Raw genomic sequence first — 23413 nt, 5'->3', positions numbered from 1 at the left:
TATCTCATCCCCCATCTTCCACTTGTAGAAATAAAGCAAGGATTTTTATTTCAACCTAACAAATCGTCAAGTGCTTTTACTGTGCATTTATCATGAATGAACTTGGCCGTGTATGTTTAATGATCTATTTAGAAAAATCTCCATTTGCCTTTCTTGATGGCTTCCTGTTATGGGTTAGGAATAATTTTAATAGTAGAAGCTCTCAGGTTTTACCTGGTATCTGAGTTGTGTGATGAGTGCCTTGAACTTAGAGCTGTTGTTTCCCATCCTGGACTCCTTCAGTTTTGCGGTCAACTTTACCAGGCTTTCATGGCTTTGGGATTTATGAGCTATTTTAAAAGACCTACTATGTAATAACCTTTAAATGTACATGTTTTAGTTCTTTCACTTTTCATGTGAAATATTCAGCCTGTGTAGAGTGTCCTTGAGTGTGGCGAGGGGTGACCATCCAGATTTATTTTTTCCAGATGATTATGTTCATCTATGTCCAGTGTGTTGAATATTGTTTTGGTTTTTGTTGACTTTTTATTTACTAAATTCCTACAGCAAATTGAATTTCTCCCTATTTTTTTCATGTTATGTTCCTATGAACACTATATGATCACTTATAGTTTAAAACAAAGTCAAACAAAATCCAGATGCAGTTATCAACCCTACTTTAGGACTTTTATTTTGCAAAATTACCTGGCTATTCTTTTTTTTTTTTCTCTTAAGTTTGGGTTTTCAGTTAGCCTGTCTAGTTCACAAAATTTCTGGCTGGTGTTCATATGAAGATTGGCCTAATGTTTTAAGACTTGACCTCTTTCTGATGTCCTTTCTTTGGTTGGTTGATTGGTTGGTTGGTTGATTGGTTGTTGGGTTGGTTGGTTGGTGGGTTGGTGGGTTGGTTGGTTGGTTGGTTGGTGGGTTTGTTGGTTGATTGGTTGGTTGGTTGGTTGGTTGGTGGGTTGGTTGGTTGATTGATTGGTTGGTTGATTGGTTGATTGGTTGGTAGGTTGGTTGGTGGGTTGGTTGGTTGGTGGGTTGGTTGGTTGATTGATTGGTTGGTTGATTGGTTGATTGGTTGGTAGGTTGGTTGGTGGGTTGGTTGGTTGGTGGGTTGGTTGCTGGGTTGGTTGGTTGGTTAGTTGGTTGGTGGGTTGGTTGGTTGATTTATTGGTTGGTTGGTTGGTTGATTAGTTGATTGATTGGTTGGTTGGTTGGTTGATTGATTGGTGGGTTGGTTGGTGGGTTGGTTGGTTGGTGGGTTGGTTGGTGGGTTGGTTGGTTGGTTGGTTGATTGGTTGATTGATTGGTGGGTTGGTTGGTGGGTTGGCTGGTTGATTGATTGGTTGGTTGGTGGGTTGGTTGGTTGGTGGGTAGATTGGTTGATTGGTTAGTTGGTTGGATTGTTTGATGGATTTTTCTGATGTTTGTTTGGTCTGATTTATCTGTGATAAGGTCTTCTGTAGCCCAGGTTGTCTTCAAGCTCAATAAGTAGAAGTTGACCCCGAACTTCTGGTCCTACTGCCTCTCCCTCCAAAATGCTGAGATTTACCGATGTGTACCATCATGCACACATTTGTACAGGTCCTTGTATCTGGTGTCATTATATTTCTTATCTTCAGTTTGCTAAGAAGTCTCTAGAACTGCCAAATAGCAACTACTGAAGGGGAAAAAAAAAAGACAAACCTGTATTTCTTTCTCATGTTCAAAAGTTTGGGTCACCAGCTCTCCTGGTGTGTGACAGAGGATGCCTGAGAGCCAGGCTTTCTCTGTCTAGTGCTGTAGCTGTGACAAAGGGCATGCACCACTAAGCTTGGCTTTAAACACAGCACCGTTTGAGGGGGAAAGTGTTATATCTATATACAGAATTTTCCCTGAGAATAAAGGAGGCGACTGTGCCTGCTTATTTTCCCTTAGGTGAAGCTTTGTTAGTGAGAGACTTTGTTTAGTTGGCTTCCAGGGAAATCCAAACGCCAGATGAATTTTTAAAGCAATCTATTTCCCATCATTTTTCCTTTTAGCAGTAAGTGTAGAATTTACTTACTTACATAGACTTTTCTAAGCATAGCTCCCAAAGACATGTAAATATCTTGCAGAGTATTACATTGGAGGATAAGAATTTGAGCCCCAGCTTTGTTAAATAATACTATTAGTAGAGCTGCCCTTATCTAGGCAGCAACTTTGAGTCTGCATGTATTTGATTATTTAATCCGAATAATTGTTTATGAGCTGATTTTTGTGACCCATCATGGAGTTGAAAAATCAGATGCTCATGAGTACTTTAGGATGGTCATCGGTAAAGACCTTTATTCAAATCCAGAGATTTTTTTTTCTTCTCCCAACATATCTGCCTCACCTTAATTCTTATTTGTGTATTATGCTGTATGTTCGTGATTGTATGAGTATATAAACGTGTATCTGTATGTGAATGTGGAGGCCAAAGGTCAATGCCAGGTGTCTCCCTCAATCACTTTCCACTTTATCCCTCAATGAACCTAGAGCTTGCAGATTTGTCTAGACTGGCTGCTTGGTGAGCTCTGGGGCCACCAGACCCACCCCAGCAATGTTTTAATAAGCTGTGTTTACTCAACTCTGGTCCGCATTGTTCCTCCTCCTCTCCCTCCTCCTCCCCCTTCCCTTTCTTCCTTCCCCTTCTCCCTCCTCCTCCTTCTCCTTCTCTTTTACTCCCCCCTCTCCCTCCTCCTGTTCTCCCTCCTCCTCCTCTTTTACCTCCTCCTCCTCTGCCTCCTCCAATTCTCCCTCTTTCTTCTCCTCCTATCCTTTCTTCTCCCCCTTCTCCCCCACTCTTTCTCATCTTGCTCCTCTTTCTTTGAGACACGATCTTGTTACATAGCTCTGACTATCCTGGAACTCATTATATAGACTAGGCTGGCCTCAAACTCAGAAATCTGCCCGCTTCTGCCACCCAGTGCTAAGATCAATTGTGTATACCACCATACCCAGCTTAGGTCATCATTCTTACACAGCAAGTGCTTTACCAATTGAGCAGTCCCACACCTTAGTTTTTAAGATGTTTTAGGCCAGGCATGGAAGCAAGTACACATCTGTAATTTCATTATTTATAAGACTAAGGAAGAAGTATAGGGGGTTTGAGTGTAGCCTGGGCTATATATCCAAGACCTTGTCTAAAAAAAAGTTTTATTTTTTGGTAAGAGAAGGGTTCTACAGAAACCACTTTACAGGTGACAATTTTTTTAATTTATTTATTTTATGTATGTACACTGTCACTGTCTTCAGACACACCAGAAGAGGGCATCAGAGCCCATTACAGGTGGTTGTGAGCCACCATGTTGCTGAGAATTAAATTCAGAACCTCTGGAAGAGCAGTCAGTGCTCTTAACCACTGAGCCATCTCTCCAGCCGACAACCATTTTAAGTCAGCGTTATTCTCACTTTTTTTGGCAAATAAAGTGTTTCCATCACTGTGGAAAATGTTTGCTCCCTGTGACCATATTTATGCCACTACTTCTTGCTTTAATAAGTGCTAGTGTTTTGTCCTGTTCTCTTGGCATTTAGTCACTGATACCAGTGGCACATCCGCCCTCTATGCTTGCCTTTCCCTGCACAGGAGCTCAGTCTTCCTGGACTTACGTGTGCTTTTCTCAAGCCTACTTGCCTATATTTCCCATTACATACACAAACGTGTCCATAGAACCATTCATTGGCTTTGTGGGGGGTGCGCCTGCTTGGGCTGGTTTTTACGGACTTACTAGTATTTCTAGTTATGTGGAGAGGCTCTGTGTACGTGGAGTACGGTGCCTGTGGAGACTGGAAAAGGGCATCAGGTCCCCTGGAGCCAGAGCGAGGTGGTTGTGAACTGCCTAGCGTGGGTGTGGGGACCAGGCTCAGTTTCCCTGGGAGAGCAGTATGCACTCTAACTGTTGAGCTGTCTCCCCAGCCCTGGCTTGTGTACTTCCTAAGAATGTAAATAACACATTAAAAACTGTTACAGTTATTTCTTTTTGCTACCAGGAGTTTTCCATATTGCTACGTGGGAATCCCACTCTAAATTGTCGTATGATGTTCCATTGTATCTACAAACCATGTTGTTCATTTTTTTAAAAGAACATTTAGTTCAATTCTTGTTGACTAGTATAAACAGTGCTCTAGTGTCTTAGGACATAAGAGGTTTTTCTGATTATGCGCTTGAGAGTGGCTGTATTTCCATTTTCAGCAGCTGGTACACATAAGGATTTCTTGGCTTCCTCACAAGCATTTGAACTAATAATGATAATAATGATGATAATGATGATGATAATAATAATAATAATAATAATAATAATAGCCAACTATGAAACGACTAGTCTGTACGATCCAAAAGGCAAGACCAGCAAAAGCCAGGCATAATGGTGCATAACTATAACTATGACTATAACTATAACTATGACTATGACTATGACTATGACTATGACTATAACTATAACTATGACTATGACTATAACTATAACCATAACCATGACTATAACTATAACTATGACTATAACTATAACCATGACTATGACTATAACTATAACTATAACTGTAACTATGACTATAACTATAACCATAACCATGACTATAACTATAACTATATGTAACTATAACTATAACTATGACTATGACTATAACCATAACTATAACTATAACTACGACTATAACCTTAACACCCAGAAGGTTAAGGCAAGGGAGGGGCTAGCAAGACTGCTCACTGGGGCATCCTTCTCTTACAGAGGACCTGAGTTCTGTTTCAGGCAGTAAGGTGGCTCATAACTGTGTCGATGAATAGTTATTCTCCTCTGAGTTCCCAATAGGTCGTGTGTCATATGTGCTCTGCACCCGCCCAAGAGCACTGGATTCACTAATGGAACACACACACATACACACACACACACACACACACACACACACACACACACACACACACACACACAGAGCCTTTATATTTTGATATGCCTTGATTAGTTCAATGGTTGGGCTCTTCCAAACCTCCCCCCCACATTCCCCCCACAGGTAGCACACACTCCTCTCTGATATTCTTGACTTAATACTTACTAAATCTTTATTTTATCTCTGCTACCACAGACTCAATCAGGGGAGTGGCCCCTGGGGCCACTTTCCCGAATTCTTACATTTTGACAGGCCTTTAATTCTGCTCTTTCTACTTCCCAATCGTTGATTCTGTTCCCTCTCTCCTCTGTGTTTTTCTTGCCCAGGAATCCTAAAAGACCCACCTTTTCCATCCTGCTAGCCATTGGCCACTCGCTCTTTATTGATTAGTCAAAAACCAATTGGAGACAGGTAGATTCCCCTGTAACTTGTGGAGCCAAATTAAGACAAAGCATTAGACGGATAACCATCTATAATTTCAGACATGGGGAATCTGACTCCCTCTTCTGGATGCTCGCATACATATCTCCTCATACGCAGACACTTGCAGATATATATATATTTAAAATAAAAGTTTTCTTTTTTCCTAAGAAGATTTCATGAATCTTCTACAGAGTGACACGGTGTTAGGGGTGAACACTGGGCTGGGAAATGACTCATTGGATAAAGCGCTTGCCACACGAGCATGAAGACTTGAGTTTGGATTCCAGGACTCATATAAAACTGAGCAATGGTGCTTGGACGTCTGTGATCCCGGTCTCCTCCAGTGTGATGGGGGCACAGAGGAGACTCCCCAGAATCTCAGGCCAGCTGCCCTGCTGTATGCAGTGGCAAACAGAAAACCTCCTCACCAGGTAGAAGGGAAGGACCTTGCCCTGTGGCTTCCACATGCACACTGCCACATGTGAACGCAGCCGATTCACACGGGCATGCACACATCACACATACACACAGAGAGACACACAAGATTAACTTGTCAGTTAATTAGTAAACAAGTAAATGATGCACGGTGTCCAAAAAGAACCTTGTCTCCATACGAATTGAAACCTGGCTCCTGCACACAAGAGAAATCTTTAATTCACTGCAATGCTCTCCGGTTCTATTCTATTCTTTGCCCTACAAATGCCAGGATTCTGCTCTTCTTTAGAGCGGAACAAGATGCCATTCTGTAAGAGTGCATCCTCTCTACCCATCGTCTGTTGGTGGACGTTTAGGCTGTTTCGTTCCCCGTTGGTTGTGAAGAGGGCAGCTATAAACTTGATCGGTGGCTCTCGTCGCTCTGCTGTGCTGACTTAGGACCCTGACATACATACATACCCAAGAATGGCAGAGCTGAATTATATGATCTCTTCATTTCCGTAGCGAGCCTAGATGTTTGTCAGATACTAAGAACACAAGTTGGTTCATGCCTGTTCCTGCCTAACTCTTGGGTCTTTTTCTCTCTGCCTTAGTCACCTGAAGGAAGCCCAAGAGTCCCCAGAACTGTACATTTAGTAGAGAATAGGTCACTGGGCTCCCTTCCTCAGAGACGAGCACAGTTTAATAAGCTTTAGATTCCTCCCTTCCCTTGGCTTCTAGGGAAAAAGGAAGCACCCTCTCCCTTTCACACGAACAGTTGGAGAATAAAGGAGCTACAGGACCCAGGAGTTCTTGTTTCAAGAGTGGGAGGTAAACCCAGTGCTGGTTTGGGTCTCAGTGAGCCCTGTGGGAGTGGTATGGGTTCAGATGCTAGTGAAAACTTGTCCTTAGACTGAAACTGGTGACTTTGTAACCATGTCAGAGTTTATCATTGATCCAGGAACAATACGGGGAAATCTCATTTGATTGAAGATTACATTCCACTGATGTCTTTTAGAGCATCAAGAATGTTTCCCTAGAAGTTTTACTTCATACATTTATGTCTTCAATCTACTAGCCTCGTGTATAAATACTGTATGAGGAAAGGATCTAGTTTCTGGCTTTCCTATAGGATAGCCCATGTCTTAGCACTACTTGATAATGATCTTTAACCCCCATCTCTTTAAATATATTTATTGCTTGATTTATTATTACCATCATTAGTTATCATTGCATTGTATGCACATGGATGTTTTGTTTGCATGTATGTCTGTGTACCATGTGCATGCCTGGATGCCCGTAGCATTCAGATGCTGAGGACTTGGTGCCTCAGACAGTTTTGAGTCATAAGATGGGTGCTGGGTCAGCTGCTAGAGCAGCCAGTGTTCTTGATTGTTGAGCCATCTCTCCGCCCCATTACTTATTGTGTATGTATGTGTTTCTGTATGTGTCTGTGTGTGTCCGTGTGGCTCTGTGTGTGGCTCTGTGTACATGCATGTGTGTGTGTGTGTGTGTGTCTGTGTGTGTGTACATGCTACTATACAAAAGCTGTACTTCTTAAACAGTTGGTGAATGAATCACTGAGCTTAAGTCTTTTCTGGTCTGGTCCCCTCTGAGCAAAGAGCCAGTTGGATCCAAGGCTTTCTCAGGGCTCCAGTGAAAAGACAAAGTGAAGAGTAGTTCTATATCCTTGCCTGGGGGCACAGTTAGCAAGATTGGGGTTGGGGCTAGGGCCAAGGGAGCCTCAAAGAAGTTAAGGTTTCAACTCCTGGGAGGCCAGCTTTCCCCTCTGAAGGGTTGTAGTCATTGTAGCCTTAAGACAGCTGTGTCTAAGCTATCCTGTGTTCTCTTTGCTAACATTGTTTAACTCAGCTTTCTGCTGGCCTCGGCCCATTCCCCTCTTATAAACAACATACACAGAGCTGTACTTCTTCATAAACGTGCTTGGCATAAACCCTCAGATTATGCAAGACGTCCTGTCCTGGTCTCAACTCTCTGTCTTCTGTATCTTCTCATCCCTAGTCCTCCTGTCTTAAGTTTGGAATGCTTGTTCCTGCAGGTTTTGGTAGGTGTGTGACTGGGAAAACAGGCTTTTTAATAGCATGGGGCTCTTTGTTGTCACATAGCTGTAATTTTTCTCCAACAATGGCATCCCAGACTAACCTGGAACCCCTTTTATTTGCTTTGACATCTTACAGATCGCTTTAGCTTGCAACATTTTGCTGCCTTTAAATTGAGGTGGTTTTTTTTTTCCATTTAGCTCCAGCTTTTCCCTCACCTCTTTTCTGAATTATCTTTTAAGTGTAATATTTATGTATGCACAAGAACATGTGCAGCAACACTGAAGTAGGAAGGAAATCTCGAGCACACACAGCCACACCTGAGTTTATTGGTTAGCTGCCTCCACTTGGCCCTCCTGCTTACCTCACAGCTCTGCCAACAGGAAGCTGTTACTATCCTGCTGTGGGTTCCTAATCCTCTGCCTCTTCTTTCCAGATGTAAATTTATGGCATGCATGAATATCCCAGGAATACCTATGTCCCCAGCTCCATAAGATGGCTTTATATTTTGTAAAGTCTTTTGCAACTGGACTCTCTCATTCAGCTTCATGCTTCTTACCCTGTGCTTGTTTTCATTTTTGCTTCATCGCTTTGTTTTGAGGCAGGGTCTCACTCTGCAGCCCTGGAGCTCTCTATGTAGACCGGGCTGTCCTCAAACTCATGAATGTTCCCAAATGCTGGAATCAAAGGCCTGTGCCGCCATGCCTGACTTCAGCGTCATGCTTCTAAGAGTCATCCCCATGAGTGTGTGGCTGTGCTTAACTAATAAAATTAATGGACATGGGGGGATTGCATTGTGGGAGATGGATTTACCTGTCCCTTTTCTTTGTTTTCTGATACTTCCTTAGAGTTATTCAGTTCTTGCCATCTAGGACGACATTAACCCTGTTGCCTCTTGGCAATATGTGTAGTTTTGGGGCTCTGTAAGGAGTGAAATTTCTGCCAGTGTTGAACCTTAGACGATAATGGCAAACTGTTCCTAAAGCATCTTGTCTGTTTGCTCTCAAGCAGGAAAGTAGACGAGTCCTCGCTGGCTTTTCCAGCAGTTGTCATTGTCAAATGCATGTCTTGTTATTTCCTTTATTAAGTGCCAATCTACACCTAATCTCTGCCACAGTATGTCTGTCCTCAGGAACAGACTTTATGATTGTTCTATAAGTTGTTACTATTTAATGATTCCATCTCTGTGAAATACCGAGGTTATCTTTTCCCTGTTTAACAATGTTGTTCATTTTTTATTATTTTCGAATAGTATCTTTATAAGTGGAGGTTTTTAAATCATAATGAAATTCAGTTTATCATTTTCATGTTATAATCAGAATTTTTATCTTGTTTTTAAAATACAATCTGAAATAACTATATTCTACGAAAGGATTTAAAAGCTTCATATTGCACATGAAAGGCCAACTGGTGTTAACTTCTCATCCATGGTATGAGGTTGGCATCCAAATTTTTTTCTTACAAATAAACAATTATTCTGTAAGAACATTTATTTGGTTTGGAAAAATAGTCACAGTGGAGTTTCTATGGGTACAAACATGTAATGCAACAAAATATATGAAATCCAGAAAATACTAAATGTAACATAATGTGTGTGTGTGTGTGTGTGTGTGTGTGTGTGTGCACGAAATCTAAAGGAAAGCTACAAGAACAGTCAAAGCCAAAATAACTATAGTAATTATCTCTGGAAGGTGGGGTTATCAGGGATTTTGCTTATTTCTCCTGTTATTCTCTATTTTCCAAATGTTCTACCCTGATCCCCTACTCATTCATTTATTTTCAAATAGAGATGAATAACCTGTGTCTATGGTGACAATGTAGGGCAAAGCACCTTAAGGAGGAACTATCACTTTAAAGACAGCCATTGGCGTCTTCCAAGCCAGCTTTTAAAATAAGCGGTTTCATTCCTGAGATTAAAAAAGAAACGAACCTATATGTTGGTTGTGTTCTATCAGAAAGTAAAAGACAGCTAAATTCCACAGTTTGGCTGATTCTTTGTAAATTGTCATATGAACCCCCGCCCCCACGCTGTCCCCGCCCCCATACTGTCCCCGCCCCGCCCCCATGCTGTCTGTGTCACAGGCATGCGAGGCTCTCTGCAGAGTAGACTGAACATCCACATGTATATCGTTGGTGATCTAACTGTTTCTTTTTTGCCCAACAGCAGATAATGAAAAGACTCATAAAACGGTATGTTTTGAAAGCACAAGTAGACAAAGAAAATGATGAGGTGAACGAAGGTAAGCATCTTCTGCTGAGAAGCACCTTTCTTCATAGCTAAGTTAACAAACTCGGGAAGCTGGGGTATGATTATTGCTGCAAGCTCAAGGCTACCTGGGGCTACAAAGTCAGTACTGGATCAACCAGAACTACAGAGCAAAAGCACTGTCTCAAGAAAAGGTTTTTAAGCTCCAAACTACATAAACAATAACAACTGGAGGGTAACACCAGAGCTAGAATCAGAAGGTAATAAACCTGGATCTGGAGAGGAGGCTCAGTGGTTAAAAGCAGGAGCTGCCGTGCAAAGGACCTGAGTTCGATTCCCATCATCCATGTTGGGCAGCTCACAACTGCATGTAACTCCAGAGTTACATGCAATCTGAAATAATGAGTCTAGATGCCTAGACTCATGGGCAGACACCCACCCCCTCGCGTGCGCGCGCGCGCACACACACACACACACACACACACACACACACACACACACACACACAGAGAGAGAGAGAGAGAGAGAGAGACAGAGACAGAGACAGAGACAGAGATAGAGACAGAGAGAATTAAAAATAAATGGAATCTCCTTTTCAGCCCAGGTAAGTTGCCTCCAGATCTGTCTGTCCTGATGTGAGAAAGGCTAACTTAGCAAATGCTGTTGTTGATGAAATGGTTTCGAAGCCACTCCTTGGTGAGCATAATGAGTTCCTTTCAGATCTGATCAACCCAGCGGTATGTCTTCATAGAAAAAGTCTATTAATACAGAATGAAGGACCAGGGAAAAGTCCTACTATGCTGACCTCTAAATAGGCTCAAGAGGATGGCATTGGAACGTTACAACATAGAAGCAGAAATCTTATCAGTTGTCTCCTATCCTTTGGAATCCGGGAGCTTGCTAACACACATGAGAGGAATCATGTGGCCGTGACAATGCCAAAAATGATCAACATTTGAACCCGTGCCCCAAGGAGGGATGTTAGTGGGAATCAAGTTCTTAATCAAAAGTTGACTGCATAGCCTGTAAGCATATTAGATAAGATACTTCTTCTTTATCCCGGAAGCCAATGTCCAAGGCTGAATCCTACATTGTCTGTCCTCCCTGGATTCAGAAACAAGGAAAGATGGGCTAGGCTGAGACTCACTGTGGGAGAGCCCTAGCTCAGGCCAAAGTAGCTGACTGGTAGAATACCTGTTGCGCAAACTCCAGGTTTAACCCCAAACCAAAAAGGAAAGCGAACCTATCACCAAAGCTGACACGTTCACACCAGAGCACTTTATTCCCTATCTCCTATATGCCACAGGACTCATACTTTACTATTTTATTGTTTTACTTTATTTTACTTTTTATCACAAAATGAATCCTCAAATGGTCATTGTATATTCTTAAAGAAGATTTAAGACTTTCTTTAAATGAAAATATTCTTATGGTGTCTTTAGGTTTTTGTTTTTGTTTTTTGTCTTTGGCTTTTGGGTTTTTTATTTGTTTGTTTGTTTTGGGTTTTTTTGTTTTTTTATGTTTTTTTTGTTGTTGGTTTTTATGATGCTAAGAATTGAACCCCATGCTAACCACATGCTCTGCCATTGATCTACATCCCAGCTTAATTGATTTGTATATAATGAAAGCATATATATTCTGGAACATAGTCACACATGCCTGTAATCCCAGAGTCAGGTGGCAGAAGCAGGAGGAATCCAGGGCAGCCTTGGCTACTCGGTGATGTTGAAGCTTAGGTTGCATAAGACCCTATCTTAATAATTATAATGGTAAATCACACAAGTTATGCTTTAAAAATCATAAAGCTATATGATAAAGGTCACCCTACACTGTACCCCATACGGATATATGATTACTATGTGTCTATTTTGAAAGATTAAAAAAAGGGAGATATCCTAAAAGCTTCTATTATTTCTTTAAAAAGATGAAATATGATCACCACTGATTTTCAGAATTTATTCTTAGAATCTAGGCAATGTTCTGCCTCTAAATTTAATCTTCATCCCAGGGCTTCTCTATATCAGCATTAAATAACTCCTAGACTGTTCCGCTCTCCACTGCAATCTGTGTTTGCTTAGGGTGCTGCCAGGCTGAATTCGGGGAACAGCTGTGTCTTAAACTCTGAGAGGTTAGAGCGATGAGATGGGATCTCTTGGAGACATGGGAGTCTGCGCGCTGCAGGGGAGGGTCTCCACTGCCTTCCCCTCACACCCTGTCATCTGTACCTGACAGCCCCAGTCCCAAATTCATGCTAGGGTCTGGTGATCAGCTCCCTTTATAGCCTTCCTTTCTCTTCATAAAATTTAACTTAAAATTTACTTCTGTATATTTGCACATTCAATCAATTAATTTTTAGTAGCCAACGAAGATAGCATGTAGGTATGCCAACCCTCTGCCAGAAAGGCAACCGGAAGTGCTTCCCTCCCGGAAGCACAGAGGGAACACTGTGATTGGTTTTTTTTTTTTGGGGGGGGGGAGGGTTGTTCGGTTTTGGTTTTGGTTTTGGAGATAGGAATCCCTCTGTGTAGCCCTTGCTGTCCTGGAACTTGCTGTGTAGACCAGGCTGGCCTTGAACTCACAGAGATCCACCTGCCTCGGCCACCTAAGTGTTGGGGGTTGGGGGTGGATGGTGGGGGGGTGGAAGGGGGGGGAGTTTCATCGTTTACAAACGTATCTCCATTGTTGCTTTAGCATTATTTACAATGTTGCAGTTGGCTAACCTTGTGCGGAGAGCCTGAGCTGTAACCCAGAGGCAGGGTACTTGCCTAAGCTACACAGGGGTGTGGGTTTGAACTCACACAACAGAAGGCACTGCTTGAAGCTGATTGGCTACTACAGACCCAGCTGAAATACCTTTAGTGCTTTTTCAAAGGTCAGTACGCCTTCAAAGACTGGCTCTGCTTAAACTTCTTAAGGGAGAAATTGATATATCCACCTGGGAGACTTTTTAAGGCAAACATACTCAGATGGAGTGAATTTCATTTTGTCATGCCTGTTTAAACATAAAGCGCCAAAACCATTATTCACACATGTCCTTTTTTTTAAATCAAATATTCCAGGTGAACTGAAAGAAATCAAGCAGGATATCTCCAGCCTTCGTTACGAACTTTTGGAAGATAAGAGCCAAGCGACGGAGGAACTGGCCATCTTGATTCATAAACTCAGTGAGAAACTGAACCCCAGTGCGCTGAGGTGTGAATGAGGGAGCCACATGCAGTGAGACTTTGACTCTGGCACAAATGTGGGCAATAATATTCCTAAGTATGAAATACTTGAAAAACCGTTGTGTAAAAACTCTAGTGTTAATACCTTCACCATGCGGAGCTTTAAAATTAACCTAGTGGGCCACAATTCCCATTACGTGAAAATGATCCCAAGGTTGGCCTCAGCACTCCAAGCAGTGACATGCTGTTGTACTTAGAAGCCCAGTATTAATGTCACTGATTTTTTTTTTTTTTTTGTCATTTTTGTCTTTATGTCACCTGTTGGCCTCCAAGAGTTCCTTGGGGGACAGGGACCACATCAATCTCATCTTTATGTCTCCAACATTTAGTGCAGTGCCTGATACACAGTAGGTGCTTGGTAAATGTTGAACCCAGCTGGCCTGGACAGCCAGTAGCATCCAAGAACACGAAAGACCATTGCTATGTAGCCTACCTTCTCATCCGAACGCTTGAAGCGATTTTTTTAAAAATAGAAACTGAAGGTGTTTTACGACCAGCCATGATGTGTGGAGATCTTTCTCAGACCTTTAGACATCACTGACAGTTCTAGGGCTTTTGAAATGCCAGGTTTAACAGTGAAATGAGCTCATTGGAAAGATACATATTTAATTTCATAGGGTTGTTCAAAAACAATCATTAAAGATTTTTCTAAAATATATGCTTGTGTCCTTTCTCTTTGTATCTGTGGTGTCATGATGTAAATTTGGTCAATAAAGAATGCTTTTCTAAGTTGGGTTGTAGCAGGCTATTATTTTGTTGCAATCTTCTAATGTGCACTTCTGGTTTAATGCTAAATAAGATCAACAAATGACCCCTTGTCTTGCCCTCTGGTCCTTTCTGAGTTTTGGATCCATGGGAGTGTCGACGAAGACAGTGTCTTGGTTAGGGTTTTACTGCTGTGAACACACACTGTGACCAAGGCAACTCTCATAAGGACATTTAATTGGGGCTGGCTTACAGGTTCAGAGGTTCAGTCTGTTATCATGAAGGTGGGAACATGGCAGCATCCAGGCAGGCATGGTGCAGGAGGAGCTGAGAGCTCTACATCTTCATCTGAAGGCTGCTAGGAGAAGACTGGTCAGCCAGGATGAGGGTCTTTTTTTTTTTTACTTCTAAACAAAAGGTTTCCCATATTTATTATTCAACTACAAAATGAACCCACAAGAGCACAGAAAGAAAGAAAACATTCCTGATGAACATTCTCAGCTGTGCAGACAATGGTAATGTGGTAATCCTGGTACAGTATGTTAATGATAACCCTCAGACAGCTCAGTAAGTACGTGTGGTGTGTGGTTCCTTACAGACCCAATTTGGTCTCCAGTGTCTCCGCTTGGAGTTGTACATGATTTTATTGCCGGTTTTCATCTGAATCCATCGTGGAATCGGGCGATTTTGCTTTTGTGTCTTAGCCAGGAATCGCTTGATTCTGAAGGTCTTGTGAGAAGCCATGGTGAAGAGCAAAGTCAGACAGGCACACTCCTCCTGCTGAGTCTAAGCCTGTGGATTAGAGTAACTTGGAAAGGCAGGACAGAGTTGAGCGCCTGACTCTGCCAGGTTCCCTGTGAGCGCTGCACAGCCGGAGCCCAGGACCACACACCAGTATAGCGGCACGGCCTGGCAGTTAAAAGCTAGGATGAGGGTCTTAAAGCCCAGGCCCACAGTGACACACATACTCCAACGAGGTCACACACCCCCAAAACGAGGTGTGGACAAAAAGGAATACCAAATGCAGCTTCTGAAAGCTCTTATAGACTACTTAATTTCTACCTCAGGGGAGTTAAGAAGACTATATACATATTTTGCTACCACAGTAACAAAGGATTGATCTTATCAGATTATTTTATCTTAGCCACTCCCCTGGCCAAGCATATGCAAATCATCACAGCCACTGTTCTATTGCTATGAAGAGACACCATTACAAGGCAACTTTTATCAACAAAAGCATTTAATTAGGGGCTTGCTTACAGGTTCAAAGACAGTCCACTCTGGTGAGAGTGAGCGGTACAGGGTAGACATGGTGCTGGAGAAGTAGCTGAGAGGTCACCATCCTGATTCACAGGCAGCAAGAAGGACATTGGGCCTGATGTGGGCTTTTTAAGACCTCAAAGCCCACCCTAGTGACACACTTCCTCCAACAAGGCCACACCCCCTAAGCCTTTCAAGTAGGACCACTCCCTGGTGACTAAGCACTTAAATATATAAAGTTCATTCCTACCGAATCTCATTGGGATGTAAATTGTGATCACAAGAGTTACTACTCCTACAAACCAACTAAACTAAACAAACAAAGATACTGTTGCTATCACACAGAAAGACAAAACACAAAGGCAAAAAGGAATACCAAATGTAGCTTCTGAAAGCTCTTATAGACTACTTAATTTCTACCTCAGGGAGTTAAGAAGCCCGTATACATATTTTGCTACCACTGTAGCAAAGAATTAATCTTATCAGTTTCTGTTTTAATCTTATACTATACATCTTAAACACTTTTCAAATTTTATGCATTTCATGCCATGTCTCTGAACAGAACAAAACTGATTTTTTTTTTCATTATGAAGTTACTCTGTATTGAAACATTGTTAACAAGCATGTTCTATAGTGGACAATACTCTTTTTCTTATCATTGTCTACTGGTCCAAATGTGGATAGTTTTGCTTGTAACTAGGGAGCTGAACACATAGAGAGTAATTTTCCTAATGGAGGTTAGAAAAGAACCCAGGACAGCCTAGAGTCTCAGGATCCAGAAATGGCAGAGGCTTGAAGATAAAGCTGTGACTTCCATATCATTTATATGCATGCTTTTTTCCCCTTTCTGCCTCCCATGTAGCTACGGAACTCTTGAGATAAATTTTCCATTTGCTTGCCTCACTTGTCTCAAACTGGCATCTTGTTGTTTCACATTCAGCTCACTGATTGTTAGAGCTTAGGTTAGCTATGGGGTTCCCTGTGGCCTTTGCATAATTATGTCCTGATACTTTGTTCTCATTTGTTTCCTGCTCACTGCCCTCCACTGTCCCTCACCCCTACCCTACCCCACCCCCACTTCTGGGTAGCTCCTTCCAGCACATTGTCTTAGTATTTCATTTTCTCCTTCTTCACAGTTTCGAGTTATGAGTAGAGAACACAGGTGATGACCGGTTTGGTGGGCACTGTTTTTGATCCCTTGTGCTGGGCTGCACCCCTAGCTCCCTGAGACTCTGGAGCAGTTCCCAGCTAGTCTCTGTGACAAAAGGAAGTAACTTCCCCTGTGGCTAATGACTGCCTGGCTATGGGCACAAAAGGCTGTCCCTCATACCAATGAAAGGCTAACCTTTTGGCACAGACCTTGACCTAAGAACACTCTCAAACTGATAAAAATCCTTAACTTTTCACCCTGCCTTGTCTTACTCCATTTTGCCTGGGAGCTTCCTACAAGGAATTACTGCACCCAAGCCTGATTAGGTTTTACTTTTGGAAATACACTGGAAGGCACAGGTCACTGAGGGTTAGTAAATGGATTACTGTCAGAATTAATATTTCTGTGGGGGTTAAAGAGGACTGTGAGTCAGCTCTTGTTCTCCCATCTGGTGTGCAGGCAGAAGACTCTGCAAAGCAGGGCTCAATGGTGGGGTGACAAAGTTCAGAGAGGGCACATAGTAATGGACCCAATCACTCTGTCCACAAAATGACATTGAGATGCTTAGAGGTTTGTCACTGATTCATGACTTCTCTCTTGTCATCTCTTGCTTTTGTGTGTGTTTGCTTCTGTTCCTTTCTCAGTCAAAAACAAGATAAATACAACACTTGGATTATGGTTTAAATAGTATATATAACAAATTTGGTGATTTGTAAAGAAGTGCTGTGTAAGCTTTATTTTGAGAAATTTCAGATTTTAGAATACATTACTAGTGTCTTTTGTTGAGAGGTTGTTGTTGCTGTGTGTGTGTGTGTGTGTGTGTGTGTGTGTGTGTGTTCATTATATTGTTGATGCTCTCACCTCAAAGAAGACATGGCCCAGGAACATGGATTCAGGTTGCTTGGTCAGAAGTGTTCCAACATGGAAGGGATTACATGAACTTCTATAGATCCAGAACTAAAGAAAGCCATGCCATAAATTAAGGCATTTACCAAATGCAGTGATGGGCCGTCAGGTATGCAGTTTCTGGATACTGTCTGACCACATCCTTAAATTCGGGGTACAGGGAGATAATGCTGTCATGCTAACATATTGAAAATATTTTAACTAATAGTTGAAAGGAAGTTAGGTCTTACAAATGTGGGAAGAAATGGCTGTAAGGGGATTAAAAATCACCCCAAGTGATTTGGGTTTTGGACCTGCAATTCTCCACAATTGTTCTTATGATTCCCTACAGAAGCATGGGCAGGCTTTCTGTCTCTCAGTTCACAGTCTTCTGCATATAAACCCTTTGTCAGGTAGGGTTACATCTGACATTACAGATTATGTCTCCTGGCATCTGTAAGCTCTTTCTGTAGTCTTCTGCTTGTTTCTTCTGCTTCTCAGCCCCGTGCATCCCCATGTGTCTATTGTGCATTTGTTTCCTGAGCTTTGTGGATGATTTCGTCCAGACCATCATCACCTACATCAAAGTCCTGGTATACTTCCCTCACCTTCTGTCCTGCAGTCTTCCACTTGTTTGTTTTGAGATGGAATCCCTATGTATACTTGGCTGTCCTGGAACTCACTGTGTAGCCAAGGCCAGCCTTGAACTACAGGCTTGCCTGCTTCTACCTCTGAGTACTGGGATTATAAGCAGGTCCTATCTCTGTCTGCTGTTTTATAGCTTCCAGTATTACACTCAGATCTTTGTTTTCCGTTGGTTTCTGTGTAGGGTTAGAGATAAGAGTCAGGTTTAGTTCTTGTTTGTAGACTCCCAGCTTTCCCAGAATCATTTACCGAAGAGTTCATTTTCTCAATTGCTGTTTGGGGCACTTCTGTTGAGAGTCAGTTGACTGTAGGTGCTTAGGGTTATTTCTAAGCTTTTTATTTTGTTCCTTTTGTCTATTTGTAGGATTCAGGTCAGCACTAAGCTGGCTCTGTTATTATATGGCTGTGGTGTTTCTTGAGACCAGATGCTATCATGCTGCTAGCTCTGTTCTTTTTGGTATTTGGAGATGTTTGTGTCTCCATAAACATTTAGGATTTCTTTTCTAGTTCTTTGAAGAACACCGTTGGTATTTTGATGAGATTGTACAGAATCTATGTATTACTTTAAGTTAGCATGGACAGCTTAGCAGTATTAGTTCTTCCAATTCAAGGACTCCTTTTCCTTGTGTATTTCTGTAGGTGAAAGATGAGGTTTTTTCATTAGTTTTTTGTTTATCTTTTGAGACAGGGTCTCACTGTTCAGCTCTGGCTGTCCAGGAATTCACAGAGATCCACCTGCCTCTACTTCCTTCGCTGGGATTCAAGGAGGGAGCCACCACATCTGGCTATTCCCATCCTTGATACAATTCATCCCTAAGCCCGTTATCGTCAAGTGACCTCACACCCAGTGATGCGGTGCTGACAAAGCTAGGGCTCTGTGAATGCTAGGAAGCACTCTGCTACCCAAGCCACAGCCCCAGAAGCCCTAGACTATTCATTTAGTTAGTAAATAAATTATCTCACAAAGTTTGGTGCACAAAATGGTGGTTTTCATATGTTAATTTTGCACACCTCAGTTTTACAGACTTAATTTATTAGTCCTAATACTCTTGGCGGTCTTTAGGTCTTCCTATGTATAGTTCATATCGTGTGCAGCCAGAGACAATGTAACTTCTTTTTCTATTCTTAGACTTGTATTGCTTTCTCTTCCTGATTACTCTACAGCCCAGTCCTCTACTAAGAGGGACGGAAGGGGATGCTCTAATCTTTCTCCAGATCTTAGGAGAAATACTTCCAGGTTTCCCCCTTCACTTTGACACTGGCTGTGGACTTGTGTGATAAAGCCTTTATGATGACACATGATGTTTTATTTATTTTATATACATCAGTGTTTTGTCTGCATGAATGTGTGCATGGGAGTGTCAGATCCCCTGGGACTGGAGCTACAGACAATTGTAAGCTGCCATGTGGGTGCAAGGAATTGAACCCAGGTCGTCTGGAAGAGCAGCTAGCGTTTTTAATCACTCAGCCTTCTCTCTAGCCCTGACACATATTCTTTATACAGTTAGATTTGTTCAAAGTTTTTGTCACAAAAGGATGTTGATATTTTATTTTTTGTTCTTTTCAAGACAGGTTTCCACCATGTTACCCAGGGCTTTTAATTTGTGATGGCCTTACCCAGATCTAGGAGTAGCTGGCCTTACAGGTGTGCTTCACTGCTCCTGGCTGGAATGATGTCTTCGTTGTGCTGTTGAAATCGTGGCTAGTTTGTTTGTTTGTTTTGAAATTTTTACTTGTTTGTGTTATCAGTGATCTCTGTCTAGATTTTTCATATTCTTTTTTCCCTCCTTCTTTCTCCTTTTTTTTTCTTTCTATTTTTAAGTTTTAAAGAAAATAAGTTCAGTTTTGCTCACAGTTCTGGCCCAGACCAGTTGGAAGGATTGCACCTGATGATGCTTTTTTTGTTTTGTTAGCAGAGTCTGAAGGGAGCACAAGACATGTGGCAAGAGGCCGTGTGTGTGTGTGTGTGTGTGTGTGTGTGTGTGTATCTTGTGTTCTTGTCTCATTTTGGTATGAGGAAGAGTTTGGAAAAGCCCCATCCTTTTCAGTTTTAGGAAATAGTCTGGGAAGAATTGGTGGTTTTGTTTGAAGTTGCCAGTCCTGGACATTTTTAGGTGACTTCTCATCACTTGCTATTGGATTACTCAGATTTTCTAGGTCGTTACTGTTTAGTTTCTCTGTTTATTCTATTGTTTCAAACTCATCTCTTTGGTATTAATTTTTTGATTTGATTTGTTTGATCCAGAGTCTTGTACTGTGGCCCTGGGGGAAGCGGTGAGGCGTGGGGGTGGGTAGCTGGAGAATGGGAGGAAGGAAATTGGCAGGATGTCCCAGCAGTTAAAAGAACGTGCCACCACGCCCAATAGCCTGAGTTCTATTCCCACAACCACAGGGTGGAGAGAATAACTCCTGAAAGCTGTCCTCTGACTTCTACATGCATACCTCCACCATACACACACACACACACACACACACACACACACACACACACACACACACACACACACACAGTACGTACATAAATAGTTTGTGGGTTTTGTTGTTGTTTTAAAATTTGCGTGCTGGAAGGTGGCTCGATGGTTAAGAGCACTTGCTGCTCTTGCACAGGACCCAAGATTCCGTTTCTCAGCAAACACATGGGAGTCCTAAGGCCCTGGCCTCCTTAGAAGGCAACAAGCATGTGACACACATAAATACATCAGGCAATATTCATATACACACAGAATAGAGATGAATCTTTGAGGGGAAAATTTGTATGACAAAGCCTAAATCGAAGAACCAGGAGTGGAACAAGGCACAAAATAGGCGCTCCTGGGGAGAGCTTCATTCAGAGCTGAAGGAACATGCTTGCAAAGCTGGGAGCAGGCCGCTGGCCTAGCGGCGCAGTGCTGGGAGGCGGAGAAAGCGTCTTGGTTGGCCTGGAAACCGGCTGTAGCCTGTGGACTGTTCCCTCCGCCTAGCTTTCCAGGGGCCGCTCTCCGGGAGAGGGCGGGACTTCACGGTGGAGCGAAGACTGATCACGTGTGGAACCGGAGTTGCTGAGCGCCGCTGCCCCAACACTAGCGCCTAGTCCTAGGTCTAGTGGTGGGCTCTCCGGGGGAAGGCTTCCTCTTTAGCAAGCGGGTCCGGCCCCTTCCTTGCGGTCGCCATGGATCTGACGTTAAGCCGAGCAGACTATCTCCAGGTAAACCGGTCGGCGGGTGCCCTCACGGGGGGACGCGGGCCTGGGGAAGCCACGGTGCCTCCAGGCCGGGGTCCTGGGGATGTCCCAGCCTTTCCCAGTGGTCTCAACTGCCCTGTCACCCCCTGGGCCTGACCACACCAGCCATATTTCAGTAAACCATCACAGCCCTATTGAGCTTACTAAATCATCACAAAAATTTACCACTAGTTAGAGCAAGTCAGGGGCCCAAAGAAGGTAAATACTTTGCCCCCGTAGTAACAAATCATGTAGCTGCTAGTTGAATCAAAGCGCCGAGCCGGTATCCCTTCGGTGCATGACTTCTTCCATCCCTCTTAACCGTCTCTTAAGGGTTCTTCCTGGTAGAAACATCCGCTTAGTTTCCCAGGGGGCTGGGCCAAATACTTCGCTTTAGTATCTTATGGACGCTACAAACTCTCAAGATTTCTTGGATCTCTCCAATTAGTCACCATCTCTGTGATACCCAGTTTGAGTATAGGGCCTACAATCCCCATGTTCATCTTCCCCAAGCTATGGTTCAAATCACTTGAAAAAGGCAAACTAAACAGATTGCTTAAAACTTTAAGAGTGTGCCTAAAAATTCAGAATAAAGTCATTCCTGCACTACCCGCGGTTTTCCCGGATTGGTTGTTTTTAAGTTCTGGTGACAGTCACCTCTGCTGAGTAAGTCATGCTGCTTTCCTTCTCTGTGCCTTTTGTAAAATAGTCATGATCACTAATACTGGAATGTTATGACATCAGCAGTATGTTATTTCAGCAAAAGTCCCCTATTTTCAATCACGAATAATTGCCAAGGGCCTCAGAAGGTATTTTCTGAAACTCCTTGCCAGTAATGTTGTACAATTATTTTTTAATGTTTTGGGTTGTTTTGTGTATTCTGACTTTCTCTGAAATATTTCGTTAAAATACAAGTTAACTGATAAGAATATATATTTCAGTTAAACAAAACAAAACTAAAACTCACCAGGATCTGGTTTGTTCTTCCTAAATTTCCTATGTAAGGACTTCAGATTACAGCATGTCAAAAAACCATTCACCAGTTGGCTGTTCTGTTTCCTTAGGTAGGAGTGACCTCTCAGAAGACTATGAAGTTGCTTCCTACCTCAAGACAAAGAGCTACACAAAAGGTGCTGTAGACACTGCCTTCTTCTCCTGCCTCTGACAGGACAGGCTCACATGGCCCTCCTTATTGGTAACTTAGTGAGTAACAGCTGCTGGTGTGATGGAAACGAACGGAAGGGAATAGGAGCAAATGTTGGACACTGATATTACATACAAGTAGTAAGTTGTGTGGGAAAACTTGATAAGAACCCATACATCGTGCGCTTCAGTTGTGGTTCAGTGGTAGAGACTTATTTACTATGTTCAAGACCCTGAGATTAGTCCCTAGCACTGAAAAAACAAACACAAAACACTCCATTTTTGGTAATAATTCACTCCGTGTAACAGGTTGCATAGGTATATGAAAAAAGACGTGTAAAGTACAACAGAACATTGAAAAAAATCATTTCCTTAAACTTTCTCTTTTGTTGTTGTTTTATTTTTACTTTTATTTTATTTATCAAACTCTCAATCTTTCTCCCTGAGAATCAGAAGGTCAGGGGTTGTAGGCATGTGCAGTCGTGCCTGCTTTAAATCCTCTCTCACTGAGTTATTGTTTTTACTGTTGAACTTTGTATTAGCTTGATTTCTTACAGACAAAAACTATTTATTTTGTAGAGTAGTATGGTATCTTAATAGTTGCAAAGTAAATGTATTATCTTGATATGTTAACACGTACTAAGATGAATTACAAGATGTTTTTCTTGACTTAAATACGATATCTGGCCTTTGGTTGCATTTTTTTTTCAGGTTATTTGTGTTTTTTTATTTATTCAGAAAATGTTTTCCATACATTATATTCTGATCATGCTTTTCCGCTGCAGTGAATCCTTGAGGATCCTATCCAACATACTGCTCATCTAAGTACATAACTTTACTTTCCATCTCTCTTCTAAAAAAAAAAAAAGAAGAAGGAGATAGGAAGTATACATGAAATAAAATAAAAAGGAACCCACAAAAATGGAAACCAAAGTGTTTAGGCAAAAGACCAATAAGTTAAAAAATATACAAGAAAAGCAATATGAGAAAAACCCACAAAACTACCCAACATTGAGTTCCTTTCCTGCTGGACAATTAATGCTCAGCTTTGCCTGAACTGCAACTAATATATCTTTTTTTTTTTTTATTAACTTGAGTATTTCTTATTTACATTTCGAATGTTATTCCCTTTCCCAGTTTCCGGGCCAACATCCCCCTAATCCCTCCCCCTCTCCTTCTATATGGGTGTTCCCCTCCCCTTCTATTGGGTGTTCCCCTCCCCATCCT

The 23413-nt window shown here is 42.1% G+C and overlaps 2 protein-coding genes across 5 annotated transcripts in view; both read left to right on the top strand.

Annotated features, from left to right (window-relative positions):
• Positions 1-13928, top strand: part of Trpc3 (transient receptor potential cation channel, subfamily C, member 3) — a 77660-nt gene extending 63732 nt beyond the window's left edge. For 3 of the 4 annotated variants that reach the window (XM_039103015.2, XM_008760941.4, NM_001415005.1), the window contains 2 exons: positions 9934-10009; positions 13035-13928. In XM_039103015.2, the coding sequence (XP_038958943.1) occupies positions 9934-10009; positions 13035-13177 (219 nt within the window). In that variant the 3' untranslated portion in view covers positions 13178-13928. The remainder of the gene's footprint in view (positions 1-9933; positions 10010-13034) is intronic. The other variant, XM_039103014.2, reaches the window with a different exon arrangement.
• A 6962-nt stretch (positions 13929-20890) lies between these two features.
• Positions 20891-23413, top strand: part of Bbs7 (Bardet-Biedl syndrome 7) — a 39590-nt gene continuing 37067 nt past the window's right edge. Inside the window, exons 1-2 of the mRNA NM_001012180.1 lie at positions 20891-21028; positions 22108-22173. Coding sequence (NP_001012180.1) covers positions 20993-21028; positions 22108-22173 — 102 coding nt within the window. The 5' untranslated portion in view covers positions 20891-20992. The remainder of the gene's footprint in view (positions 21029-22107; positions 22174-23413) is intronic.

Source organism: Rattus norvegicus, chromosome 2, assembly GCF_036323735.1.
Source record: "Rattus norvegicus strain BN/NHsdMcwi chromosome 2, GRCr8, whole genome shotgun sequence".
Lineage (NCBI taxonomy): Eukaryota > Metazoa > Chordata > Mammalia > Rodentia > Muridae > Rattus > Rattus norvegicus.
This window is presented reverse-complemented; position numbering and strand designations above follow the sequence as displayed.